General features: G+C 42.2%; 1 protein-coding gene across 1 annotated transcript in view; it reads left to right on the top strand.

Moving 5' to 3' along the window:
- Nucleotides 1-24,570, top strand: part of LOC137378534 (potassium channel subfamily K member 9-like) — a 159,019-nt gene extending 134,449 nt beyond the window's left edge. The window contains exons 2-3 of the mRNA XM_068048877.1: nt 23,663-24,222; nt 24,304-24,570. Of these exons, the coding sequence (XP_067904978.1) occupies nt 23,663-24,222; nt 24,304-24,570 (827 nt within the window). The remainder of the gene's footprint in view (nt 1-23,662; nt 24,223-24,303) is intronic.
- Nucleotides 24,571-24,925: the final 355 nt, after the last annotated feature.

Raw genomic sequence — 24,925 nt, 5'->3', positions numbered from 1 at the left:
CTGTGGGTTTAGTGTAATTCAGACTGTGGGTTTAGTGTCATTCCCTTTATGGGATTAGTGCAATTCAGACTGTGGGATTAGTGTCATTCCCTTTATGGGATTAGTGTAATTCAATCTGTGGGTTTAGTGTAATTCAGTCTTTGGGATTAGTGTAATTCAGACTGTGGGTTTAGTGTAATTCAGTCTTTGGGATTAGTGTAATTCAGACTGTGGGTTTAGTGTAATTCAGTCTTTGGGATTAGTGTAATTCAGACTGTGGGTTTAGTGTAATTCAGTCTTTGGGATTAGTGTAATTCAGTCTGTGGGATTAGTGTAATTCAGACTGTGGGTTTAGTGTAATTCAGTCTTTGGGATTAGTGTAATTCAGACTGTGGGTTTAGTGTAATTCAGTCTTTGGGATTAGTGTAATTCAGTCTGTGGGATTAGTGTAATTCAGACTGTGGGTTTAGTGTAATTCAGTCTTTGGGATTAGTGTAATTCAGACTGTGGGTTTAGTGTAATTCAGTCTTTGGGATTAGTGTAATTCAGTCTGTGGGATTAGTGTAATTCAGACTGTGGGTTTAGTGTAATTCAGACTGTGGGTTTAGTGTAATTCAGACTGTGGGTTTAGTGTAATTCAGTCTTTGGGATTAGTGTAATTCAGACTGTGGGTTTAGTGTAATTCAGACTGTGGGTTTAGTGTAATTCAGTCTGTGGGTTTAGTGTAATTCAGTCTGTGGGATTAGTGTAATTCAGACTGTGGGTTTAGTGTAATTCAGACTGTGGGTTTAGTGTAATTCAGTCTTTGGGATTAGTGTAATTCAGACTGTGGGTTTAGTGTAATTCAGACTGTGGGTTTAGTGTAATTCAGTCTGTGGGATTAGTGTAATTCAGACTGTGGGTTTAGTGTAATTCAGTCTGTGAGATTAGTGTAATTCAGACTGTGGGTTTAGTGTAATTCAGTCTGTGGGATTAGTGTAATTCAGACTGTGGGTTTAGTGTAATTCAGACTGTGGGTTTAGTGTAATTCAGTCTGTGGGATTAGTGTAATTCAGACTGTGGGTTTAGTGTAATTCAGTCTGTGGGATTAGTGTAATTCAGACTGTGGGTTTAGTGTAATTCAGTCTGTGGGATTAGTGTAATTCAGACTGTGGGTTTAGTGTAATTCAGACTGTGGGTTTAGTGTAATTCAGTCTGTGGGATTAGTGTAATTCAGACTGTGGGTTTAGTGTAATTCAGACTGTGGGTTTAGTGTAATTCAGACTGTGGGTTTAGTGTAATTCAGTCTGTGGGTTTAGAGTAATTCAGACTGTGGGTTTAGTGTAATTCAGACTGTGGGTTTAGTGTAATTCAGTCTGTGGGATTAGTGTAATTCAGACTGTGGGTTTAGTGTAATTCAGTCTGTGGGATTAGTGTAATTCAGACTGTGGGTTTAGTGTAATTCAGTCTGTGGGATTAGTGTAATTCAAACTGTGGGATTAGTGTAATTAAATCTGTGGGATTATTTTCACTCAATCTGTGGTATTAGTGTAATTCAGTCTGTGGGATTATTGTAATTCAGTCTGTGGGATTATTGTAATTCAGTTTGTGGGATTAGTGTTATTAAATCTGTGGGATTATTTTCACTCAATCTCTGGTATTAGTGTAATTCAGTCTGTGGGATTATTGTAATTCAGTCTGTGGGATTATTGTAATTCAGTTTGTGGGATTAGTGTAATTAAATCTGTGGGATTATTTTCACTCAATCTGTGGTATTAGTGTAATTCAGTCTGTGGGATTATTGTAATTCAATCTGTGGGATTAGTGTAATTCAGACTGTGGGATTAGTGTAACTCAATCTCTGGGATTAGTGTAATTCAGTCTGTGGGATTAGTGTAATTCAGCTGTAGGTTTAGTGTAATTCAAACTGTGGGATTAGTGTATTTCAGTTTGTGGGATTAGTGTAATTCAGTCTGTGGGATTAGTTACATTCAGTCTGTGGGATTATTGTAATTCAGTCTGTGGGATTAGTGTAATTCAGTCTGTGGGATTAGTGTAATTCAGCTGTAGGTTTAGTGTAATTCAAACTGTGGGATTAGTGTATTTCAGTTTGTGGGATTAGTGTAATTCAGTCTGTGGGATTAGTTACATTCAGTCTGTGGGATTATTGTAATTCAGTCTGTGGGATTAGTGTAATTCAGTCTGTGGGATTAGTGTAATTCAGCTGTAGGTTTAGTGTAATTCAAACTGTGGGATTAGTGTATTTCAGTTTGTGGGATTAGTGTAATTCAGTCTGTGGTATTAGTTACATTCAGTCTGTGGGATTATTGTAATTCTGTCTGAACGTTTAGTGTAATTCAGTGTGTGGGATTAGTGTAATTCAGTCTGTGGTATTAGTTACATTCAGTCTGTGGGATTATTGCAATTCTGTCTGAACGTTTAGTGTAATTCAGTCTGTGGGATTATTGTAGTTCAGTATGTGGGATTAGTGTAATTCAGTATGTGGGATTAGTGTAATTCAGTCTGTGGGATTAGTTACATTCAGTCTGTGGGATTATTGCAATTCTGTCTGAACGTTTAGTGTAATTCAGTCTGTGGGATTATTGTAGTTCAGTATGTGGGATTAGTGTAATTCAGTATGTGGGATTAGTGTAATTCAGTCTGTGGGATTGTTGTAATTCAGTCTGAACGTTTAGTGTAATTCATTGTGTGGGATTATTGTAATTCAGTATGTGGGATTAGTGTAATTCAGTTGTAGGTTTACTGTAATTCAGTCTGTGTGATTATGGTAATTCAATCTGTTGGATTATTGTAATTCAATCTGTGGGATTATTGTAATTCAATCTGTTGGATTATTGTAATTCAATCTGTGGGATTAGTGTAATTCAGTCTGTGGGATTAGTGTAATTCAGTCTGTGGGATTATTGTAATTCAATCTGTTGGATTATTGTAATTCAATCCGTGGCATTAGTGCAATTCAAACTGTTGGATTATTGGAATTCAATCTGTGGGATTAGTGTAATTCAGTCTGTGGGATTAGTGTAATTCATTCTGTGGGATTATTGTAACTCAATCTGTGGGATTAGTGTAATTCAGCCTGTGGGATTAGTGTAATTCAATCTGTGGGATTAGTGTAATTCAGTCTGTGGGATTAGTGTAATTCAGTCTGTGGGATTATTGTAATTCAGTCTGGGGGATTATTGTAATTCAATCTGTGGGATTATTGTAATTTAGTCTGTGGGATTATTGTAATTCAATCTGTGGGATTATTGTAATTCAGTCTGGGGGATTATTGTAATTCAATCTGTGGGATTATTGTAATTTAGTCTGTGGGATTATTGTAATTCAATCTGTGGGATTATTGTAATTTAGTCTGTGGGATTATTGTAATTCAATCTGTGGGATTAGTGTAATTCAATCTGTGGGATTATTGTAATTTAGTCTGTGGAATTATTGTAATTCAATCTGTGGGATTATTGTAATTTAGTCTGGGGGATTATTGTAATTCAATCTGTGGGATTATTGTAATTTAGTCTGTGGGATTATTGTAATTCAATCTGTGGGATTATTGTAACTTAGTCTGGGGGATTATTGTAATTCAATCTCTGGTATTATTGTAATTTAGTCTGTGGGATTATTGTAATTCAATCTGTGGGATTATTGTAATTTAGTCTGGGGGATTATTGTAATTCAGACTGTGGGATTATTGTAACTCAGACTGTGGGATTGCTGCAAATCATATCTTGTTCTCCAGCCTCCTTTTCAGCATTCAGAGATCTACACTATCTGAACCAGCTGTTGTTTCAAGACATATTTTATGTTGTATGTTTGTTTGGTATGCTGCCACCTTTGTTGGTCTATCTTAGAGAGATTCTGTAGTCTAGAGTAGTTGGACTATTAATATTTATTATTGTATAACTATATACATCTTCACGGTACCCATACCTTTTGTCCTTCTGACAACTTCAGTAGGTTTCTGGTACGGGTATTTCCTATTCTAATTATAGGCTTGTTTCTTTCAATAAGATTTTTCTCTGTCTTGAACATCTAATAGTCCTGGATTTGTATCCCTGAGAGTAATTACTTAGGTAAAATTGGAAGCTGCATCCTAGATTTTCTTCCCATTAACATTTTGGATGGTGTTAATTCACATAACAATGAAGTAGTTCTGTAGTTCAGAAGTGCTGATTGGAAGTCTTGATTTTCTTTAGCAGTGCTTTAATCGTTCTTACTGCTCACTCAGTTTCTCCATTTTCTCCATTAGATTGTGGATATCTAGGGGAACCTGTTCTATGCACAAATCCAGTGATTTCCACAAAGTTTTTAAAGTAATCATTTACAAATTGTGCTCCATTATTGGATGCTGGAGTGGCACAGTGGTTAGCACTGCAGCCTCAGAGGTCCAGTGACCTAGGTTCAGTTCTCGGTACTGCCTGTGTGGAGTTTGCAAGTTTTCCCTGTGACCGTGTGGGTTTTCTCCCACATGCCAAAGACTTGTGGGTTGATAGCTAAATTAGCCATTGTCTTTAAAAAAAAGCAACAAAAAAATTGCCCTAGTGTAGTCAGGTGGTAGGAGAATTGTGGGGATGTGAAATGGGATTAATGTAGGATTAGTATAAATGGATGGTTGGTATGGGCTGAAGGGCCTGTTTTGGTGCTGTATCTCTCTATCACTATCTGATCAGGTATACCATGTGTTGCGAAGATTTCTTGTAAAACTTTAATGACTGCCTCTGTTGTTGTTGTACACATCCATTTAACCTCAATCCATCTTGAAAAGTAATCTACTACAATTAGGTAGGATTTTCCATCAAAGATGAATAGATCCATCGCCAAACGTTCCCACTGGCTGGTTGGGAATTGGATCGAGATAAGAAATCCTCTCTGATCCTGTTTATAAATTGCACATACGTGAAAATTTGAAATAATTTCTTCTATATCCTTTGATACTCTTGGTTACCAAACAGACTTTTGAGCCCATGCTCCACATTTAGTTATGCTCATATGACACTGGTGTATTTTCTCCGAGATGTCTACCAGAGTGACTCGGGGATCACCAGTTTCTCATCATATACCAGCAAATGATCCACTATGGTAAAGTGCCTTCTGTTTTCAAAGATTTTCATCCTCTTTCCACTAGAACTCTGTTTTGGCCAAGCTTGCTCACAATATTGGCGGACATCGATGCATTCTTCAACTTGCATCTGTGTCTGATGAATTTGTTGGAGTTTATTTGAACCTGCCGGTCATTGTGATGCAGTGACCTGAGAATATGACTCAATTTCAGTAATAAACATCCTGTTGAGTAGGATGGTCAACCATTGCTCAAGACAATGCACCTGCTGTCGTTAGTTGCTTGCTCTGAGTATATACTTTGTCATATGTGAACCTCATGAGCCTCAACCGGAATCTTTGGATCCGCAGTAGCATTCTCGCGAGTTCCTTTTCATCGAGTAAGGAAACTAGGGCTTTGTGGTCTGTCTCTATAATGACCTTTAAGCTGATAATGTAGTTTGAAAACCTCTCACAAGCCCAAGTGACTGTGAGAGCTTCCTTCTCTATCACAGCGTATCTCATCTCAGTGTCAGGCAGTGCTTGTGACGTATAATAAACAGATCTTCAACTTCATCTGGCTGTTGTTGGAAAAGGACTGCCTCTATCCCTGTGGACGAGTCATCAGCCGCAATTGTTGTTGGAAGTGAAGGGTTATAATGAGCTAAGACATCAGACAAAATCAACATCTCCTTGATCCTTTGAAATGCTTGTTGTTGATGTGCATCCCAGCACCATTCTACAGCTTTCCTCACCAGTTGTTTGCAAAGGCTCAGTAACTAGTGCTAAATTAGGTTCGAATTTTGCCAGCTGATTGACCATGCCAAGAAACCGTTGAAGATCATGGATTGAAGTAGGAAGTGGAGATTCGCTAATGGCTCTCGTCTTTTGTGGGACTGCCATTATGCTGCTACTGTTGACAATGTGTCCTAAAAAAAACAAATGGATGTTTTTGCAAACTCATGCTTCTTATTGAATGTCAGGCCTTCATCCTGCTGACAATTTAAAACCACTCTAACCCTTAGGTTATGTTCTCCAATGGACACTCCATGTACTAAGATGTTGTCCATATGACATATTACACCTTCAAGGCCCTGTAGAACATTGAACATAGTTCTTTGGAATGTTTCCAGTGCTGACGTGATATCAAAGGGTAGATGGTTAAAACAAAATCTTCCAAACGAAGGTCGTCAATAACCTTGACTTCTTATCCAATGGAAATTGGCAAAAGCCACTATTCTCGTCAAGCTTTGTGAACACTGTACTTTTGGATAACTTTGCCAAGCTTTCGTCCACTGAGGATATCAGATGGACTTCTTGTGCCACAGCCTAATTACGTTGAGCTAAGTCTACACAAATGCGAAGATTACGGTAAGGTTTAGGAACTGGAACCATTCCCAAACACCACTTTGTCAGTTCCTGGTCATGTCTTCTAGTTGATGTTTGACTTGCTTCATTAGTGGGTGTGGAATCTTCCTAGGCCTGAAATGACAAAGTGGTTTAGCATCTTTTTGCAAAGTAATACTATATTTGATCTTCAGTCTGCCTGGGCCAGCAAAAAATTCAGGAATTCCTCTTGCAAGCGACTCCCAGATTCTTGTTGCTTAACTTCTTCCACTTTCTTAATAAGATGAAGGTTAATACAAGCTCTTCTACTTGAGAGAGAATTCCTGATTCTTCAGAACATGTTTCTAATATTTGCTTTTCTTTTGTACTGGAGTGTTGTCTGTAGCTTCCCTTTTACTTCGAGTTCAACCCCTTGTGGGCCATGTAACAAGATTTCTATAGGTTGCAGAAAATGTGTTGATTATCACAGATCTTTGTCTGATAGGATGGTTACATTTGCTCCGGTGTCGACTTTAAAATTAGTGATATGTTCATTGACATATATATCTACAGACCAAAATGCCTGATTCAGATCATTGATCTCACCAAGAAAGTGTTTTGGTTGTTCCTCCGAAGGAGGTTGTTTAACTTTGTTAACCATTCTATTCTTGAATGCTTTTTCTTTTGCACTTGTGGGAGTATATATTTTCGTTTGGCACATTTTACTAAAATGCACTATTTTCTTATAGTGAAGCACTCTGCCTTATTTGCAGGACACTGTTTGCGCCTATGGGTATTTTTAGCCCCACATCACTAGCAGGGTTTAAGGGCATCTTTCACTTCCCCTCTGCCCAGTGTACCTTTTTTTCTGGTGCCTTTTTCACAGCCCTCTGGTTAAAGAACTGTATAGTTGCTGGAGGTTTCCTGAACCAAGGTCTTTCTTCATCCCTCAGGATTGATCTGTTGTTCTTCTGGACCTCAATTTGTCTCATCAGCTGGATAGCTTTGTCCAGGGTGAGGTCTTCTTTTGACTGCAATAAATCTGATAGGGATTCATTAGCAGTACCAACCACAATGAGGTCTCTTATGAATTCTGCTTTAAGGTCTCCATATTCACATTCATCAGCAAGCCTGTATAGGTCATTGATGAACGCATCAACTGTTTCACCTGGTTTCTGGACCATTCTGTTGAATTTTGCTGTTTCTAAAATTTTATTGCTCTGCAAGTTGAAATAAGAATCAAAAGCTTTTAAAACTTCTTTGAATTTGACAGATGTTTCATTAAGACCTTATCTGGCAATAACATCAGCTGCTTAAGCTCCAGTAGAATATAACAGTATATTCACTTGCTCTGCTTCAGACTGGCTGTCCAATTTAGATGCAATTCTGTATCTGAGAAACCTTTCTCTCTAGAGTGGCCAATTTTGGGTTTGATTTGGTTCTTCCATGTGTCTAAATTTCTCTGGGATTGAAAATGTAAGCCCCATCGCTTTGATTTGTTTTACTTTCACTTTTGTGTTCTTCCCTCCAGTATCAGAGGTTTCCTGCGCTTTTTCAGCTCCGTGCTGATTCCCACTATAGCCAACATTTCTGTCTTTAAAATCTTGCTGCGAGACGACGGATTACTTTCCTCTTTATATTAAACTCCATTTTATAACATTACTGCTATACTCCTTTAGCTCCCTTCTCAAAGAGAAACGAGTATTTGCAGCCTCTTTGCTTGCATTTTTTTGCTCTGGTCACCATGTGTAATGGCGCAGACCTCGGATTAGCCCTCACCAAGGACTTGCCCGGTGCTGCCTGCCGAACGCCATTATGGGATGGATTTTTGGACCCACTTTCAGGGTTGAACATCAGATCCTCGAACTTTGCTTGGTTCTCCGACTCAAAGCCTGCACTCGCCGGACTAGATTTCTACCGCCGATTCCCGAACTGTCAGTGTCTGGAGCGCTGGAGTTTTTCTACAATCTCTTCTTGAGTTTTGTGCTTTTTTTTCAGATCTGCTCTCTTTAATTTCTATCAAATTCTTCTTCTGGTTGTAGCATGTTAAGAACCCTTGTTGGTCTCGATCTCACCACTGATCACCATATTGTATGTTTGTTTGGCACACTGCCACCTTTGTTAGTCTATCTTAGAGAGATTCTGTGCTCTAGTTAGAAAATTAATATTTATTGTTGTATAATTACGTACATCTTCACACTAGTCTGAGTGACTCCTCCAAAACCACACTGCATCCAGCTTCAAGTCTCTCGCTCACATGATCTCTTACATCATCATGGTAGGAGGTATTCTTCACACCCTCTCAAGATTAACCCTTTCAGACCCTTATACTACAGATTATCCACTTGGAGCAACATGGTTGCTATGAATTTCCTTGTTTTGCACCTATTACTCCGAGTCTGAGGACTGATGTCAGAATTTCAATTTGTATCCATTCCTTGCTCTTATCTTGGTTAAAATCTGTTTGATCTGTTCTTGTATTGAGGAAAACATTTCAGCTGTGATGTTTTACTTCTGCACCTGGTGTTTAAAGCACTAACAGGAATGGCACAAAGGAGGCTGTTAATAAACCACCAACAGTCACACTGTTCTTAAACAGCAATTGCTGCCCACTTAATAGACACCATTAATCTTCTGGGAATAGATTTACTTGGACGAGGCTGATTCTTACATGCAAAATGTAATTAACCCAAGCCATCTTTTCTGGGCAGTATTTGAGAGAGAGCAAGTGAGAGAGATTTGGAAAGGAAAATTTACACCCACGAAATTAATTTCAAATTAGAGCTGATATAATTGGCAGCCACCTGCACTTGTTTGGATCACAGCTATACTGATCTAAGAGCAGTAACTTCTGTCCCTCCCATGTGTGCTCAGCTTGATTTGATTAATACCCACTCTGCATGTCACTATTTTTTTATTAATGCTGTATCGCACCTGCCTGGATTTATAAGGTGCCCAGTGTAAGCAGGAAATGGTGTGACATGATATCATGGAGGGTTGGGAGCCTTGCCTTAGACTGCCAAGGCCCAAAGCTCTAGAATTCCCTCCTTAAATCTCCCCGGCTGTCTACCAGAAAGACTTGCCTTTACATTGCACTTCCTGCAACATCCCAAAGCGCTTTACTACCAATGAAGTGCAGTCACTGTTGTAATGTTGGAAATGTGGCAGCCAAATTGTACACAGCAAGCTCTCTCAAACAATGTGATAATGACCCGATTTGTGTTTTTATTAGTGGTAAATGAGGGTTAAAATTCACCAGGAAACCAGCTACTCTTCAAAATGGTGTCAAGGATATTTTATGTCCACCTTAGAGAGCAGGCAGGACTGTGGTCTAACATGTAATCTGAAAGATGGCGCCTCAACAGTGCAGCACTCCCTCAGCAGTGCACTAGAATGTCAACCTACACTGTTGTGCTCAAGTTCCTGAACTGGGATGTGAACCCACAACTGTCTGCCTCAGAGGTGAGAGTGCTAGCAACTGAACCATGGCTGGCACATAAGCTGCCCCTTAAACCTATCTCTTTGACCAAGCTATTGGTGATCTGCCCTAACATCCCCTAATGCGGTTTGAAGTCATATATTTTTTGATAATACTCCTGTGAAGAACCTCAGGATGTTTTACTATGTCAAAGGCATGATATATATACAAGTTGTTTTTTAATGCATGAGGATCTCAACCAAACACCTGAGTCTTAGGTTATACCGACATTTTCTGTGCTGATGCATACCCATAACATTGGTAGATTGTTGCAAGATTGTCAGTATAATTTCACCCTTAAACCTGATACCAATACATCAGATCATGTGTATTGCTGAAAACAGAGACATTTTGTCAAAGCTTTCCGTCTTGTACTCATCAGGATATTTCACAAGAATACCAATGTAAGAGAAACAACAAATTTATACTGTATGAGAAGAGAGTGCTGATTGCTTGGCTAGTGGACTCTGATTGGTATAGACATTGCCATGAAGAATGCACCAGTTTATGGTGACTGATAGTTAACTGCCAAGCTTTGTTTGAAATTTAAACCAGGCAGCTTGACTCTGATTGGTCAAGGCATTGCCCTGAGGAATGGACCAGCGCATGGCTGTCACTTATTTTGTTTAGCTGAAACAAGCGCAATGTGTGTACATGTTCTTTCTGTCTGCAAAGAACAGGGCCCTGTGTATTAATTGTCAGCCCGACTGACAGTCTTAAATTGGTTGTCAGCATAATTCTTAGCACACTGAGGATTATTTAGCAAATGTTGTCCAATTGCGGAATCATATCTAATGTTGGACACTGTGTTTTGAGTTTTGGAAGCAGGGGCTGGCTGGGTACGGCCTGTTCCTTGTCCATTGCGAACAATAGAAGGGACATGTTGTTTGATACAATCCGCCAGTCTCTGGGATGTATGGCCTATATACCTAACATCACACTGGCATTGAAATTCATATATCACATTACTCATTTGTGTGATAGGTAGGACTTTATTTTGGCTTGACGGCAGCATCCTGTCAGTGATGAACACCACACGTGTTGCTACTGCATAGTAGCAGCGTGAAACAGCTAGCTTTACCTGTTGCTTAAATTTTTGGGACACATTTCCCTTCCAGGGTAATTTGAGCTGGACTGGGCACTTTTCAGGGCCGAAATGACGGCCTTAGGACCATTCATAAGTTTGCACGATATACAGCGAGAAATGATCTGATCAGGGTAGCCTTGTCACACAGGATGTCTTTGATTCGCCCTATTTCAGCATCAAGCTTGCATGGTGAGCAAATGGTTCGGGCCCTATTTACGAGGTTGCCGATAAGGCCAATCTTATGTGTGTGGAACTGTAAGAGTCCCAACGCATGTATTGACCAGTGAAGGTAGGTTTGCGGTAGACCGTGGTAGAGAACCCCTTAGCAGATTTCTCAACTAGTACATCAAGGAAAGGGAGCTCATCTGACTGCTCCATTTCAAAGGTGAATTTGAGCACAGGATTGAGTCCATTTCACCCTATATTTGAATCCGCAGCTGCATGTAATAATTTCCTTACATGTCTTAAATACATCAGTGAACATCAACACAAGCACGAGGAACAGCACCTTATCTTTCGATTAGGCACTCTACAGCCTTGTAGACTGAACATTGAGTTCAACAATTTCAGAGCATGACTGGCCTGTACATTTTATTTTTTTACATTTTTTTATTTCTTTTTAAAAATTATTTTAATTTATTTCATTTTTAACCATGTGCCTGTTATTCATGTTGTGCTTTTGGACAGAGCTGCACATTATTCGGCCATTAACACTCTCTCTGGACTAATGCTTTATCTTTCACCGACCAAAAGCACTCTCTTTCACTTTGCCCCATGACATCTTTGTTATTTAATCTCTCCTATCCTTTGCCCTATCACACACCTTCCCTTTTGTTCTCCTCCCCCACCCCCCCCACCACCCCTGCTTCACTTGTTTAAAACTTTTCTAAACTTTGCCAGTTCTGATGAAAGGTCACAGACCTGAAATGTTAACTCTGTTTTCTCTCTCCACAGATGCTGCCAGACCTGCTGAGTATTTCCAGCACTTTCTGTTTTTACTTCAGATTTCCAGCATCTGCGGTATTTTGCTTTTACTTAAGAATTTGTTTTATTCGTTCATGGGATGTGGGTGTGATTGGCAAGGCCTAATTTCTTTCAATTCCCTTGAGAAGGTGGTGGTGAGATGCCTTCTTGAAATGCTGCCGTTCATGTGGTGTAGGTACACCCACAGTGCTGTTAGGCAGGGAGTTCCAGGATTTTGACCCAGCGACCGTGAAGGAAGGGCTGATATATTTCCATGTCAGGACAGGCTGTGGCTTGGAGGGCAACGTTGAAGTGGTGATATTCCCATGCATCCCCTTACCTTACGAAGGAGATTATTGCCATAGAGGGAGTGCAACAAAGGTTCACCAGACCTGTTCCCAGGATGGCGGGACTGTCCGATGAGTTGTGGAGAATGAGAGCTGATCCCATTGAAACCTACAAAATACTTAAAGCAATAGACAGGGTAGATGCAGGTAAGATGTTTCCCCTGATTGGGGAGTCTAGAACCAGGGGACACAATTTCAAAATAATGGGGAAGCCACTTAGCTCAGAGAAGAGGAGAAATTTCTTTACTCAGAGGGTTGTGGAAGCTCAGTCATTGAGTATGTTTAAAGCAGAGATTGACAGATTTCTAAATCCCAATGGGATAAGGGATAGTGTGGGGAAAAAGACATTGAAGTGGATGATCAGCCATGATCGCATTGAATGGCGGGGCAGGCTCAGTGAGCTGAATGGCCTACTCCTGCTCCTATGTTCCTATCTGTTGCCCTTGCTCTTTGAGGCAGTAGAGGTTGTGGGTCTAGAAGGTGCTGTCGAAGGAGCCGTGGCGAGTTACTGCAGTGCATCTTGTAGGTGGTATACACTGCAGCCATGCTGCGCCATTGATGGAGGGAGTAAATGTTGAAGGTGGTGGATGGGGTGAAATGTAGGAACCAGTTGGTACTTGCTAGAGGAGTCATGTCAGGAAGTGCTGCTGTGACGAATGGGTTGCACTAAGGATCGGTGTTGGAAGCCCCACTGTTTCTAATTTCCATTAGTGACTTGGAACCAGAAAGTCAAAGCAACCTGATCAAATTCTCAAGTGGTGCAAAATTAGACAGGCCAGCACAGAAACGATATGTGAATGGATGGGAACATGATAGATGCAATTTAATATCAAAAAATGTAAAGTAATGAACAGAAAAGAGAAATGGGATGTATAAATATTGCATGAATTGTGTCAAAATAACATGAAGGAGATCTGAGAGTTTAAGTAGATGCATTGAAAATGTCTCAATAGAGCAGAGATGAACAAATCAAATACAGCGCTGAACTACATATACCAACACAGGAGAGAAAGTCATACTCAAACTGCAGAGTGTTCTGGTCAAAACACATTGAATATTAAGTCTAATTGTGATCACTTGGACACAAGGGAGACATTCAAATACTGGAGGCACTTTAGAAAGGAGACATAAGACAGAGGTCAAGGGAAAGAATGGTGAAACTTGTCCCCTCAGTGGTGTAAGGAGCTGGCTGAGAGATGACCGTTTAGAAATAAACTGAGAAGTACATGATCCAGGATTTGAAATTTGGCAGAGATTTGGAAGCTCAAATACACAAATGATATAAGGCTGTTCGACAGGTACAAAACACAATCAGAAAGGCTAATGGGATGTTGGCCTTTATCTCCAGGGGCTGGATTACAAAGCGAAGGAAATTACCCTTCCTGTTGTTATAGAGCCTTGGTCAAACCCCATCTAGAGAAACTGTGTTCAGTTCTGGACACAGCACTTCAGAACAGATATAGTGATCTTGGAGGAGGTACAGAGTAGGTTCACCAGAATGATGCCAGAGAGAAAAAGGTTAAATTATGAGGAGAACTTGCAGAAACTTAGCTTGAGTTCCCTTGGGTAGAGGAAATTGAGGGGTGATCTGATTAAGGTGATTAAAATGATAAAAAAGATTCAATAGGGTAGATAGAGAGAAACTATTTCCTTTGGTGAGCGAGTGCAGAACAAAGGGGACATAAAATTAGAGCTAGGGTCATTCAGGAATGAAATCTGGAAACATTTTTTCAGACACTTTTTTGCCATCATGGACTTGATAATGACCTCCTTCTGTGCTGCAATAACTCGAATGACTCGAAGACAAAGGTTAATGAATCTGAAATTCTCACCCCGAAAATGCTGTGGATTAATTGGAGCTTTGAAGACTGAGATTGGGAGACTTTTATTAGGTAGGGGTATCAAGGGCTATGGAACTAACTTGGTAACTTATTTTTAATTCATTCATGGGGTGCGGATGTCAATGGCAAGACCAGCATTTATTGCTCATTCCTAATTTCCATTGCAAAGATGTTGATACTTTCTGAATGCAGTTGAGTGGCTTACTCAACCAGGTCATAGAATCACAGAATCACAGAATAATACAGTGCAGAAGAGGCCCTTCGGCCCATCGAGTCTGCACTGATGCATTAAGACACCTGACCTGTCTACCTAATCCCATTTGCCAGCACTTGGCCCATAGCCTTGAATGTTATGACGTGCCAAGTGCTCATCCAGGTACTTTTTAAAGGATGTGAGGCAACCCGCCTCTACCACCCTCCCAGGCAGGGCATTCCAGACCGTCATCATACTCTGGGTAAAAAAGTTCTTCCTCAAATCCCCCTTAAGCCTCCTGCCCCTCACCTTAAACTTGTGTCCCCTCGTAACTGACCCTTCAACTAAGGGGAACAGCTGCTCCCTATCCACCCTGTCCATGCCCCTCATAATTTTGTACACCTCGATCAGGTCACCCCTCAGTCTTCTCTGCTCCAATGAAAACAACCCAAGCCTATCCAACCTCTCTTCATAGCTTAAATGTTCCATCCCAGGCAACATCCTGGTGAATCGCCTCTGCACCCCCTCCAGTGCAATCACATCCTTCCTATAATGTGGTGACCAGAATTGCACACAGTACTCCAGCTGTGGCCTTACCAAAGTTCTGTACAACTCCAACATGACTTCCCTGCTTTTGTAATCTATGCCTCGATTGATAAAGGCAAGTGTCCCATATGCCTTTTTCACCACCCTATTAACCTGCCCTTCTGCCTTCAGAGATCTATGGACAAACACGCCAAGGTCCCTTTGTTCCTCGGAACTTCCCAGTGTCAGGCCATTCATTGAATACTTCCGTGTCACATTACTCCTTCCAAAGTGTATCACCTCACACTTTTCAGGGTTAAATTCCATCTGCCACTTTTCTGCCCATTTGACCATCCCATCTATATCTTCCTGTAACCCAAGACACTCAACCTCACTGTTAACCACTTGGCCAATCTTTGTGTCATCCGCGAACTTACTGATCCTACCCCCCACATAGTCATCTATGTCGTTTATATAAATGACAAACAATAGGGGACCCAGCACAGATCCCTGTGGAACACCACTGGACACTGGCTTCCAGTCACTAAAACAGCCGTCTGTCATCACTCTCTGTCTCCTACAGCTAAGCCAATTTTGAATCCACCTTATCAAGTTACCCTGTATCCCATGTGCATTTGTTTTCTTGATGAGTCTCCCATGTGGGACCTTGTCAAAGGCTTTGCTGAAATCCATGTAAACTACATCAACTGCACTACCCTCATCTGCACACCTGGTCACATGCTCAAAAAATTCAATCAAATTTGTTAGGCATGACAAAGCCATGCTAAGCCTCTGACAAAGCCATGCTGACTATTCCTAATCAAATTTTGCCTCTCCAAGTGGAGATAGATTCTCTCCTTCAGAATTTTCTCCAATAGTTTCCCTACCACTGACGTGAGACTCACTGCTCTGTAGTTCCCTGGCTTATCTCTACAACCTTTCTTAAATAGTGGGACCACATTAGCTGTTCTCCAGCCCTCTGGCACCTCCCCCGTGGCCAGAGAGGAATTAAAAATTAGGGTCAGAGCCCCGACAATCTCCACCCTCACCTCCCACAGCATGCTGGGACACAAATCGTCCGGACCTGGAGATTTGTCCACTTTTAAGCCTGCCAAAACCTCCAATACCTTGTCACTCCCTATGACAATTTGCTCAAGAACCTCACAGTTTCTCTCTCTCTCTGAGTTCCGTATCTACATCCTCATTCTCTTGGGTGAAGACAGATGTGAAGTATTCGTTCAACACCCTACCAATGTCCTCTGGCTCCACCCACAGATTTCCTCCTTGGTCCCTAATGGGTCCTACTCTTTCCCTGGTTATCCTCCTCCCATTGATATACTTATAGAATATCTTGGGATTTTCCCTACTTTTACCAGCCAGAGCTTTCTCATATCCCCTCTTTGCTCTCCTAATTGCTTTCTTAAGCTCCATCCCACACTTTCTGTACTCCACTAATGCTTCCGCTGATTTGCTCTCCTTGTATTTGCTAAAAGCCTCTCTTTTCCTTCTCATTGTACCCTGAATGTTTCTGGTCATCCATGGTTCTCTGGGCTTGTTGCTCCTACCTATTACCCTAGAGGGAACATGTTGGGCCTGTACCCTCCCTATTTCCTTTTTGAATCCTCCCACTGCTCTTCTGTAGATTTCCCGACAAGTAAGTCTTTCCAGTCTACCTTGGCCAGATCCTGCCTTATTTTACTAAAATTCGCTCTCCCCCCAATCCAAAACCTTTTTTTGCAACTTGTCTATTTCTTCCTCCATAACAAGCTTAAATTGTACCATGTTATGGTCACTATCACCAAAATGTACCCCCACCAAGACATCAACCACCTGTCCGGCTTCATTCCCAGAATTAGGTCCAGCACTGCACCCTCCCTTGTTGGATCCTCTACATATTGAGCTAAAAAGTTCTCCTGTATACATTTTAAGAACTCCACGCCATCTAAGCCCTTAACACGATGACTATCCCAATTAATGTTGGGAAAGTTGAAATCACCTCATATAATTACCCTATTATTATTTTTACACACCTCTGTGAGTTGTGCACATATTTGCTCCTCAATTTCCCGCTGACTATCTGGGGGTCTATAATAAACACCGAGCAATGTGGCGGTCCCTTTTTTATTCCTAAACTCTACCCATAAAGCTTCATTTGATGTCGCCTCCAAGATATCATCTCTCCTTACTGCAGTAACTGACTCCTTAACTAATATTGCAACGCCCCCTCCTCTTTTACCCCCTCCTCTGTCCCGCCTGAAGATTCTATATCCCGGGATATTGAGCTGCCAATCCTGCCCCTCCCTCAACCATGTCTCCGTGATGGCTACTATATCACAATTCCACGTGTCAATCCTTGCCCTTAACTCATCCGTTTTACCTGTAATACTCCTGGCATTAAAGTAGAGGCCATCCATCCTGGTCTTCCTCCCTTTAAACTTACTTCCACTGTATTCTCTCTGACTTGTTTGCTTTCCTGTGTTTAGCTGTGTTCTTATTCTGCTAGGAGTCTGCGTCCCCTCCCCCTGCCAAATTAGTATAAACTCCTCCCAACAGCACTAGCAAACCCGCCAGCAAGGATGTTAGTCCCCCTCTGGTTCAGATGTAGACCGTCCCGCTTGTACAGGTCCCGCCTTCCCCAGAAACGGTCCCAGTGGTCTAGGAATCTAAAACCCTCCCTCCTGCACCAACTCTTAAGCCCCGAATTCATCTGTGCCATTCTCCTATTTCTATACTCGCTAGCACGTGGCACTGGGAGTAATCCAGAGATTACAACCCGAGAGGTCCTGCTTTTTAGTCTACTGCCTAACTCCCTAAATTCTTGATGCAAGACCTCATCCCTCTTTCAACCTATGTCATTGGTACCAACATGTATCATGACCTCTGCCTTATCACCCTCCCCCTTCAGGATGCCCTGCAGAGGGCAGATAAGAGTCAACACATTGTTGTGGGCCTGGAGTCACATATCAATGAGAGTGGGTAAGGACAGCAAGGCCAGAATTTTACGTGGGCAGGAGGCCCCGCCCACCGGCCAAATAGTCGTGGGCAAGCCCAACTCCGCCGGGCCTGGGGAGCCACGCCAGGATTTTACTCTCCCCAGGCCCTTAATTGACCTTGGGCGGGACTTCCTGTCTCAGTGGGCTGGCAGCTCTTAGTCCCTGCAGCGCCACTGGGAGCAGTGGCCACTGCTGGGACTGCACCCTACCATAGCAGGATTATGGATGTTGGCCCAAAAAAAGGTAAGTCTCTGGGGCTTCATCGGGAACAAACAGCGGGTCATGATGAGGCAAGGGGAATTGGTTCGGGGGGTGGGGTGAGCGTTGTGCAGTGGGGGCTGTTGGACAGTCGTGGGGTGGGGGGGGGGGGGGAGGCCTCTGTGGGGCCCCATCAGGAGGGCCTCTCCCAGTCTTCAAGGCGGCCTGGGCCGCCCGCCCGCTGCTGGTAAAATACCCGAAAATACTCGCGGCGGTAGGAGGAAGCCCTTAAGTGGCAGTTAATTGGCCACTTAAGGGCCTTGATTGGCCTGGAACAGGCAGGCCATTTCTCACTGCCTCTGCCCCTCGTAAAATTGCAGGGGGGACGGGAAGGCGTAGGGAACAGATCCCCCACCGCCACCAGCCCACTCCTGCCAGGGGCGGGGATGGGGGGGCGTAAAATTCCAGCCCAGATTTCTTTCCCAATAGGGCATTAGTGAACCAGATGGGATTTTGCAACAATCTAGTAGTTTCATGGTCACCATTACCGAACGAGCTTTTTATTCCAGCTTTACTAATTAATTGAATTTAAATTTCTCAACTGCTGTGGTAGGATTTGAACTGAGGTCATTGTTTGATTATTAGTCCACTAACATAATACTATACTACCCCAGATATCTAACTAGATTAGTGGAGAGGTTTACATAGAATTTACAGCACAGAACCAGACCATTTGGCCCTATAGAACTTTCCCCTTTCATCTCACCCTATCAGCATAACCTTTCTTTAGCATTAGAGACTTGCTAAAGCTCCATTCAGGCCTTTCCCCTGGTGTCTGGACTAACAATCTTCCCTCATCCAATTCTGCAAGAAAACACTTATTAGCTAGCCATTCACCTCCTTGCTGTTTCTGATCTTGCTGCACATGAAGTGGCTTCAGTTTTTGCCCACGTAACAGTAAAATGGCTTATTATATCTGTCAGCCTTTGAAATATTTATGAGAAAAAGAAGGATTTGCATTTCTATAGTGCCTTTCATGACCTCAGGATTTCCCAAAATGCTTTACAGCCAATTAAGAACTTTTGAAGTGTATTCATTGTTGTAATGTAGGAAATGCGACAACCAATTTGTGCACAGTAAGCTCCCACAAAGAATGATGTGATAATGACCAATTAATCTATTTTTGCGATGCTGATTGAGAGATAAATATTGTCCAGGAGTCAGGGGGTAACTCTCCTGCTTTTCTTCAAAGTTGTGCCATGAGATCTTTTACAGTCACCTAAGAGGGCAGACAGAGCCTGAGGCTAATGTCTCATCTGCAAAACAGTTCCTCCAACAGTGCAGCACTCAAGTGTCAGGTTAGATTTTTATGCTCAAATCTCTGCACTTGGACTTTAACCCATAGTCTTTTAACACAACAGGTAAGTGTGCTAGAACTGAGCTCTAGCTGAGAAATGTGATAAGGTGCTGTCTCAGTATGAAATAGGAGCAGGAGTAGGTCATTCAGCCCTTCAAGCCCACTCCGCCATTCAATAGGATCATAGCCGATCTTCTACCTCAACATTTTCCTGCCCTTCTCCCTTATCCCTTGATTTCCTTAGTTCCCAAAAGTCTACCTATCTCAGTTTTGAATAAGCTCAATGACTGAGCTTCCATAATGTATGTCGTTCATTTTTGCTTCAGAAGCAGAGAGTAGACATTTGAAAGGTTCAAAGTTCACATTTCAAGTCAAAGTTAGTCTTCACCTCCAAACTCGCAAAAGGTTTTAATATGATTATATTGAGGTGATATTTGATTAAATTAATTGCTGTATTGACACAATATGATATTTTTACCAATTTTGTGATCATAGTGTTAGGTTTATGGTTTTTATTGGAGCTAATCATCTCCGAGCAGTTGTAACATCATCAGTTCAAGCCAAGCAGAACCTTGTTTATTCATCCAGATTCCTAGTCAAATTTATCATGGTTAGGGAAGAGCCCTTTGTCTGCTTGATTACATCCATGCTTAAACACCTATAATAAAAACAGAAAGTGCTGGAAATACTCAGCAGGTCTGGCAGCATCTGTGGAGAGAGAAGCAGAGTTAACATTTCAGGTCAATGACCCTTCACCAGAACTCTATTTTCAGTCACTAAATTGTGAATGTGTTGAAAGCACAAGTGGGAGTGTTCCCTTTGCTTAGGAAATAAAATTCCATAAAGCTCTCAAGCTTGTGTTATCCAGCATACCTGTCAGGAAAGATTGAGCAGGCAGGGTCTCTAGAAAAGTGAAGGAGGAAGGGTGTCTGATGATTATGAAAGGTTTTTGAAAAGGTAGGTGGAGGAAAAATGTTTCAGCCTTTGGGGGGAGACCAAAACTTGGGGCCATAAATATCAGATCATCACTAATAAATCTAATAGGGAACTCAGGAGAAACTTCTTTACCCAGAGAGTGATGAGAAAGTGGCACTCACTACCACATGGAGTAGTTACAGAGAATAGCATTAATGCATTTAAGGAGAAGCTAGATTGACAGGAGGGAGAAAGGAATAGAAGGTTATGCGATAGGCTGGGATGAAAAAGGATGGGACAAGGCTTGTGTCAATCATAAACACCGACACAGACCAGTTAGGCTGAATGGCCTGTTTCCGGGCTGTGATTCTATGAACACCTTTCAGTGTGGGTTTTCTCCGGGTGCTCCGGTTTCCTCCCACAGCCAAAGACTTGCAGGTTGATAGGTAAATTGGTCATTGTAAATTGCCCCCAGTGTAGGTAGGTGGTAGGAGAATTGAGGGAAGGTGGGGATGTGGTAGGGAATATGGGATTAATGTAGGATTAGTATAAATGGGTGGTTGATGGTCAGCACAGACTCGGTGGGCCGAAGGGCTGTTTCAGTGCTGTATCTCTCTATGACTCTATGACTCTATGACATCACTGCAGTTATATTCCATGCAATGTCAAACCCAAATGTTGTGAGATTGTCTGCTCCTGTGGATCTTGCATTATTTCCCTCCAGTATTGGCTCACAGTGATGCTTAATGTATGATATAATGGTACGTTTATAACTAGGAAATCAGATATCTTTCAGAATGTATCTCAAACGCTCACTCATTGCTTCTTAGTTGTGGCTCAGCAGGTAGCACTTTTGCCTCTGAGTCAGACGGTTGTAGGTTCAAATCGCACTCGAGATACTTGAGTGCATAATCCAGGCTGATAAATCTGGTGCACTACCACGGGAATGCTACACTGTTGGAGGTGCTGTGTTTCAGATGAGATGTTAACCTGAGGCCCTCTCAGGTGGACATACAAGATCCCATGGCACTATTCCAAAGAAAAGCAGGAAAGTTGTCCCTGGCATCTTGGCCAATATTTATCCCTCAACCAGCATCGCTAGAACAGATTATTCAGTCATTAACACGTTGTTGCGTGTGGGAGCTTTCTGTGCAACAATTGGCTGCTGTATTTCCTACATTGCAACAGTGACTACACTTCAAAAAGTACTTTGTTGGCTGTAAAGCACTTTGGGATGTCCTGAGGTCATGAATAGGCACTGTGCACATGAAAATCTTACATTCTTTCTGTTACAATTGTCTGTTTTATTTCTCAGGAGGAGATTGTGCTCCTTGCAATGACTCCAGTAGCATCAGCGTCTCCAGAAAGTGACGTATAATAGCACAGAGCAAACTCCATCGCTCAGTATCTTTAACAACAGGTTGTATTTTGTCACTGATAAAGATTTTTACTTCTCTCTTGAAAGGTGTGATAGTGTTCACAGGATGGCTTTAATGAATAAATGTCAGGAGTGGAACTGAGACACAAACATAATCTAGGAAGTTATGAACATACATAAATTTTGGACAGGAAAAGACCAACTCATCCATTAAGGCTGTTCCCATACAGTCGTGATCCAGACACTCGCTACCCACCCCTGATTCCTTGGTCAGATTCTCTGCTGTGTCAGCTTATCTCAGACAGTGAACCAGTTAGGGTCTACAAATGGCTTCAGTACTTGGGGTAGACTGCTGGGGTTTAGGGAGGAATAAAGTCAACCAGTCACCCCTGGTGAGAAGTGATGGCTGCAAGAGGACAGGAAAAGGTTCAGCTGTGATGCACCTCACAGCGGAACAGCCTACAGCCCTCACTGTCATGCGTTCACACGTGAAGAATTGCCACTTGGACAATAAGCAGCTTAGAACCGTTCCTAGTACAAGGCTTTAAGAAGGGAATGAAACAACTGGGAGAAAATTGGAAAAAATGAATTGGATGAAATTACAAACAAATAATATTGTGAGACTATTAAAGCATATGCTGTCTTGAGGTGCTTTTCACAATTATTAAACAGAATTTCTGTCTCTGGAGAGTTGTTAAAGCAGTTAGGTGAATGTGTACAACAGATCTCAACAGTAATATTTTATTCTTGCAGTGATATTTTTGTTACAATCACTACTTCAGTGTGTTAAAAATACCAAATTTCCAATTCAAGTGGATATAATAATTTCACAAAATCAGAAAGCAATAATGAGTAAACTGTCAGGGAATCTCACATAGCAACTCATCGAAACATCTATAGCTGTTTTATTCACTGGTTTCCAAATGAGACATCTCAATTTGTAAATTATTCTCTGTTTTTGGTAGGACATGCTTGTGATTTTTCTTGCATCCTGTAAGAGGCTGGCTGATATCTGCAGTATGGTTCCATAGGCAGGTCCATTTCATGTACCAGTCTAGATAGAAAGTGTGGTGTGGGGGTGAGAGGGGCTGTTCTCCTTAACAGCACAGAAGGCTAAGGGGAGATTTGATAGAGGTGTTTAAAATCAGGAAGGGTTTAGATAGCGTAAATCAATCTGTTTGCAATGGCTGAAGGGTTGCTAACAAGGCACAGATTCAAGGTGATTAGCAAAAGAACCAGAGAAAAAGTTGTTTTATCCAATGAGTGGTTCAGATTTGGAATGCACTGCCTGATGGACTGGTGGAGACAGATTCAACAGTAGCCTTCAAAAGGGGATAAATACTTGGAGAAAAAGTTGCAAGGCTGGTGGGGGAAGAGCAGGGGAATGGGACTAATTCGATTGCTCTTCAAAAGAGCCAGTTCAGACTCCATGGGTCTCCTCCTGTGCTACACTATTCTATGATTCTAGGACATGGCCTAGCTTAGCCTGACATGGTTAGGTTGATAGAAGGATTTTGATAGGGTAGATACAGAGGAGTTAACTCCTCTGGTGGGGGTGGGGGAGTCCAGAACAAAGGGGGTATAATCTTAAAATTAGAGCTAGTCCATTCAGGAATGAAATCAGGAAGCACTTCCTCACACAAAGGATAGTGGAATCAGGAATTCCTTTTCCTCCAAAGTACTGGCAAGGTAAATGGAGATGAGGTACAGGTTAGTCATGTTCTTACTGAATGGTGGAACAGGCCCGAGGGGGGCTGAATGGCCTGCTCCTCTTCCTATGACTCGATCCTCACCCAACTTCACACCTGCTCATTAGACAGGGACAAGGAGCTAGAATTATGATCGATTCAGCCCCCACTAGTTTAGGGGCAGTAGGCCAACTCTTTGTCAGGTCAGCTAACAGTTCAAATTAATTTGAAGTTCTTGGTGTTTTGATTGGCTTAGAGACAGTGCATTAACTAGCTGAGCCAATGAAGGAGCAGCTGTTTGTACATGTTGCACATACTTATAACTGTGCTAATAACTGGCCTTTTCTCTTTGCTGTAATGCAGGTTATGGTCATGCCGCTCCAGGAACCAACGCTGGCAAAGCTTTCTGTATGTTTTATGCAGTTTTGGGGATCCCGCTGACTCTAGTGATGTTCCAGAGTCTGGGAGAACGCATGAACACCTTCGTTAGATACCTGCTGAAGAGAATAAAGAAATGCCTGGGAATGAAGAAAACTGAGGTCTCCATGGAGAACATGGTAACCGTTGGCTTCTTCTCATGCCTGGGCACCCTGTGCATTGGAGCAGCAGCATTCGCACACTTTGAGGATTGGACCTTTTTCCATGCATATTATTACTGCTTTATAACTCTTACCACCATTGGGTTTGGGGATTTTGTGGCTCTACAAAATAATGAAGCCCTGCAGAAGAGGCCTCCCTACGTGGCATTTAGTTTCATGTATATTCTTGTTGGACTGACCGTGATTGGAGCCTTCCTGAACCTGGTGGTGTTGAGGTTCCTCACCATGAACTCTGAAGATGAGAAGAGAGATGCAGAGGAGCGTGCTGGGAATAGAGATCACTCAGCTATGACCATCGGAGAGGACATTCAGAGCAGAAGCACCGTCCTATTACCCATGGAGGAGGGCCGCAGTAGGAGCAATCTGATCCCCCTGATGGCGGGGGAGGTGGAGATTAGGCGTGAGAGTATACCAGAACCTGTCTCAGATGTTGGATCACTTTGCTCCTGTATGTGTTACAGGTCTCAGGACTGTGAAAGTCCCACTGGATCCCACCATGACTCCTTCTGCACCCATACCAACCCAGTTTATTTCAACTCCATCTCCTTCAAGGTGGACGAGATGTCTTTGAGCGCACAGGAGAACTTTGTCTTCTCCTCCCCCGGCAGCACTAACTCCCTTGGATACCCCGCCTTCAACCAGCGCCTCCGATCCCGCCGGAGATCGGTGTGAGCCCACTGCATGTGCACTAGCTGGAGTTTGCTCGGTGGAAACGCTCATTGCATTGGCAGCAGCAGCATGGCAACCAGTGCCAAAAAAACAATGCATGGCTATTGCACACCAAACCTCAGTAACAGCTCATCTGTGCTACTGGGAGAATGGAGATGTCCCAAGAGAATGGTCAGATGTGTGAAGCCACCCAAGGGTGTCTGAATGGCACATGACTCCAGTATTAACCAAGAGTCACAGATATGAACTTCCAGAACTCTTTGTACTTCCAGATAATAGGTTAAGATGAACTTTAATGCAACCAGAATTTGATGACTTAATTAGACAATGCAGGTCTGGGATAATCCATTGTCCATTT

The sequence above is a fragment of the Heterodontus francisci genome, chromosome 16, assembly GCF_036365525.1.
Source record: "Heterodontus francisci isolate sHetFra1 chromosome 16, sHetFra1.hap1, whole genome shotgun sequence".
Lineage (NCBI taxonomy): Eukaryota > Metazoa > Chordata > Chondrichthyes > Heterodontiformes > Heterodontidae > Heterodontus > Heterodontus francisci.
Note: the sequence above shows the minus strand (reverse complement) of the source record. Positions and strands in the feature narration are given on the sequence as shown.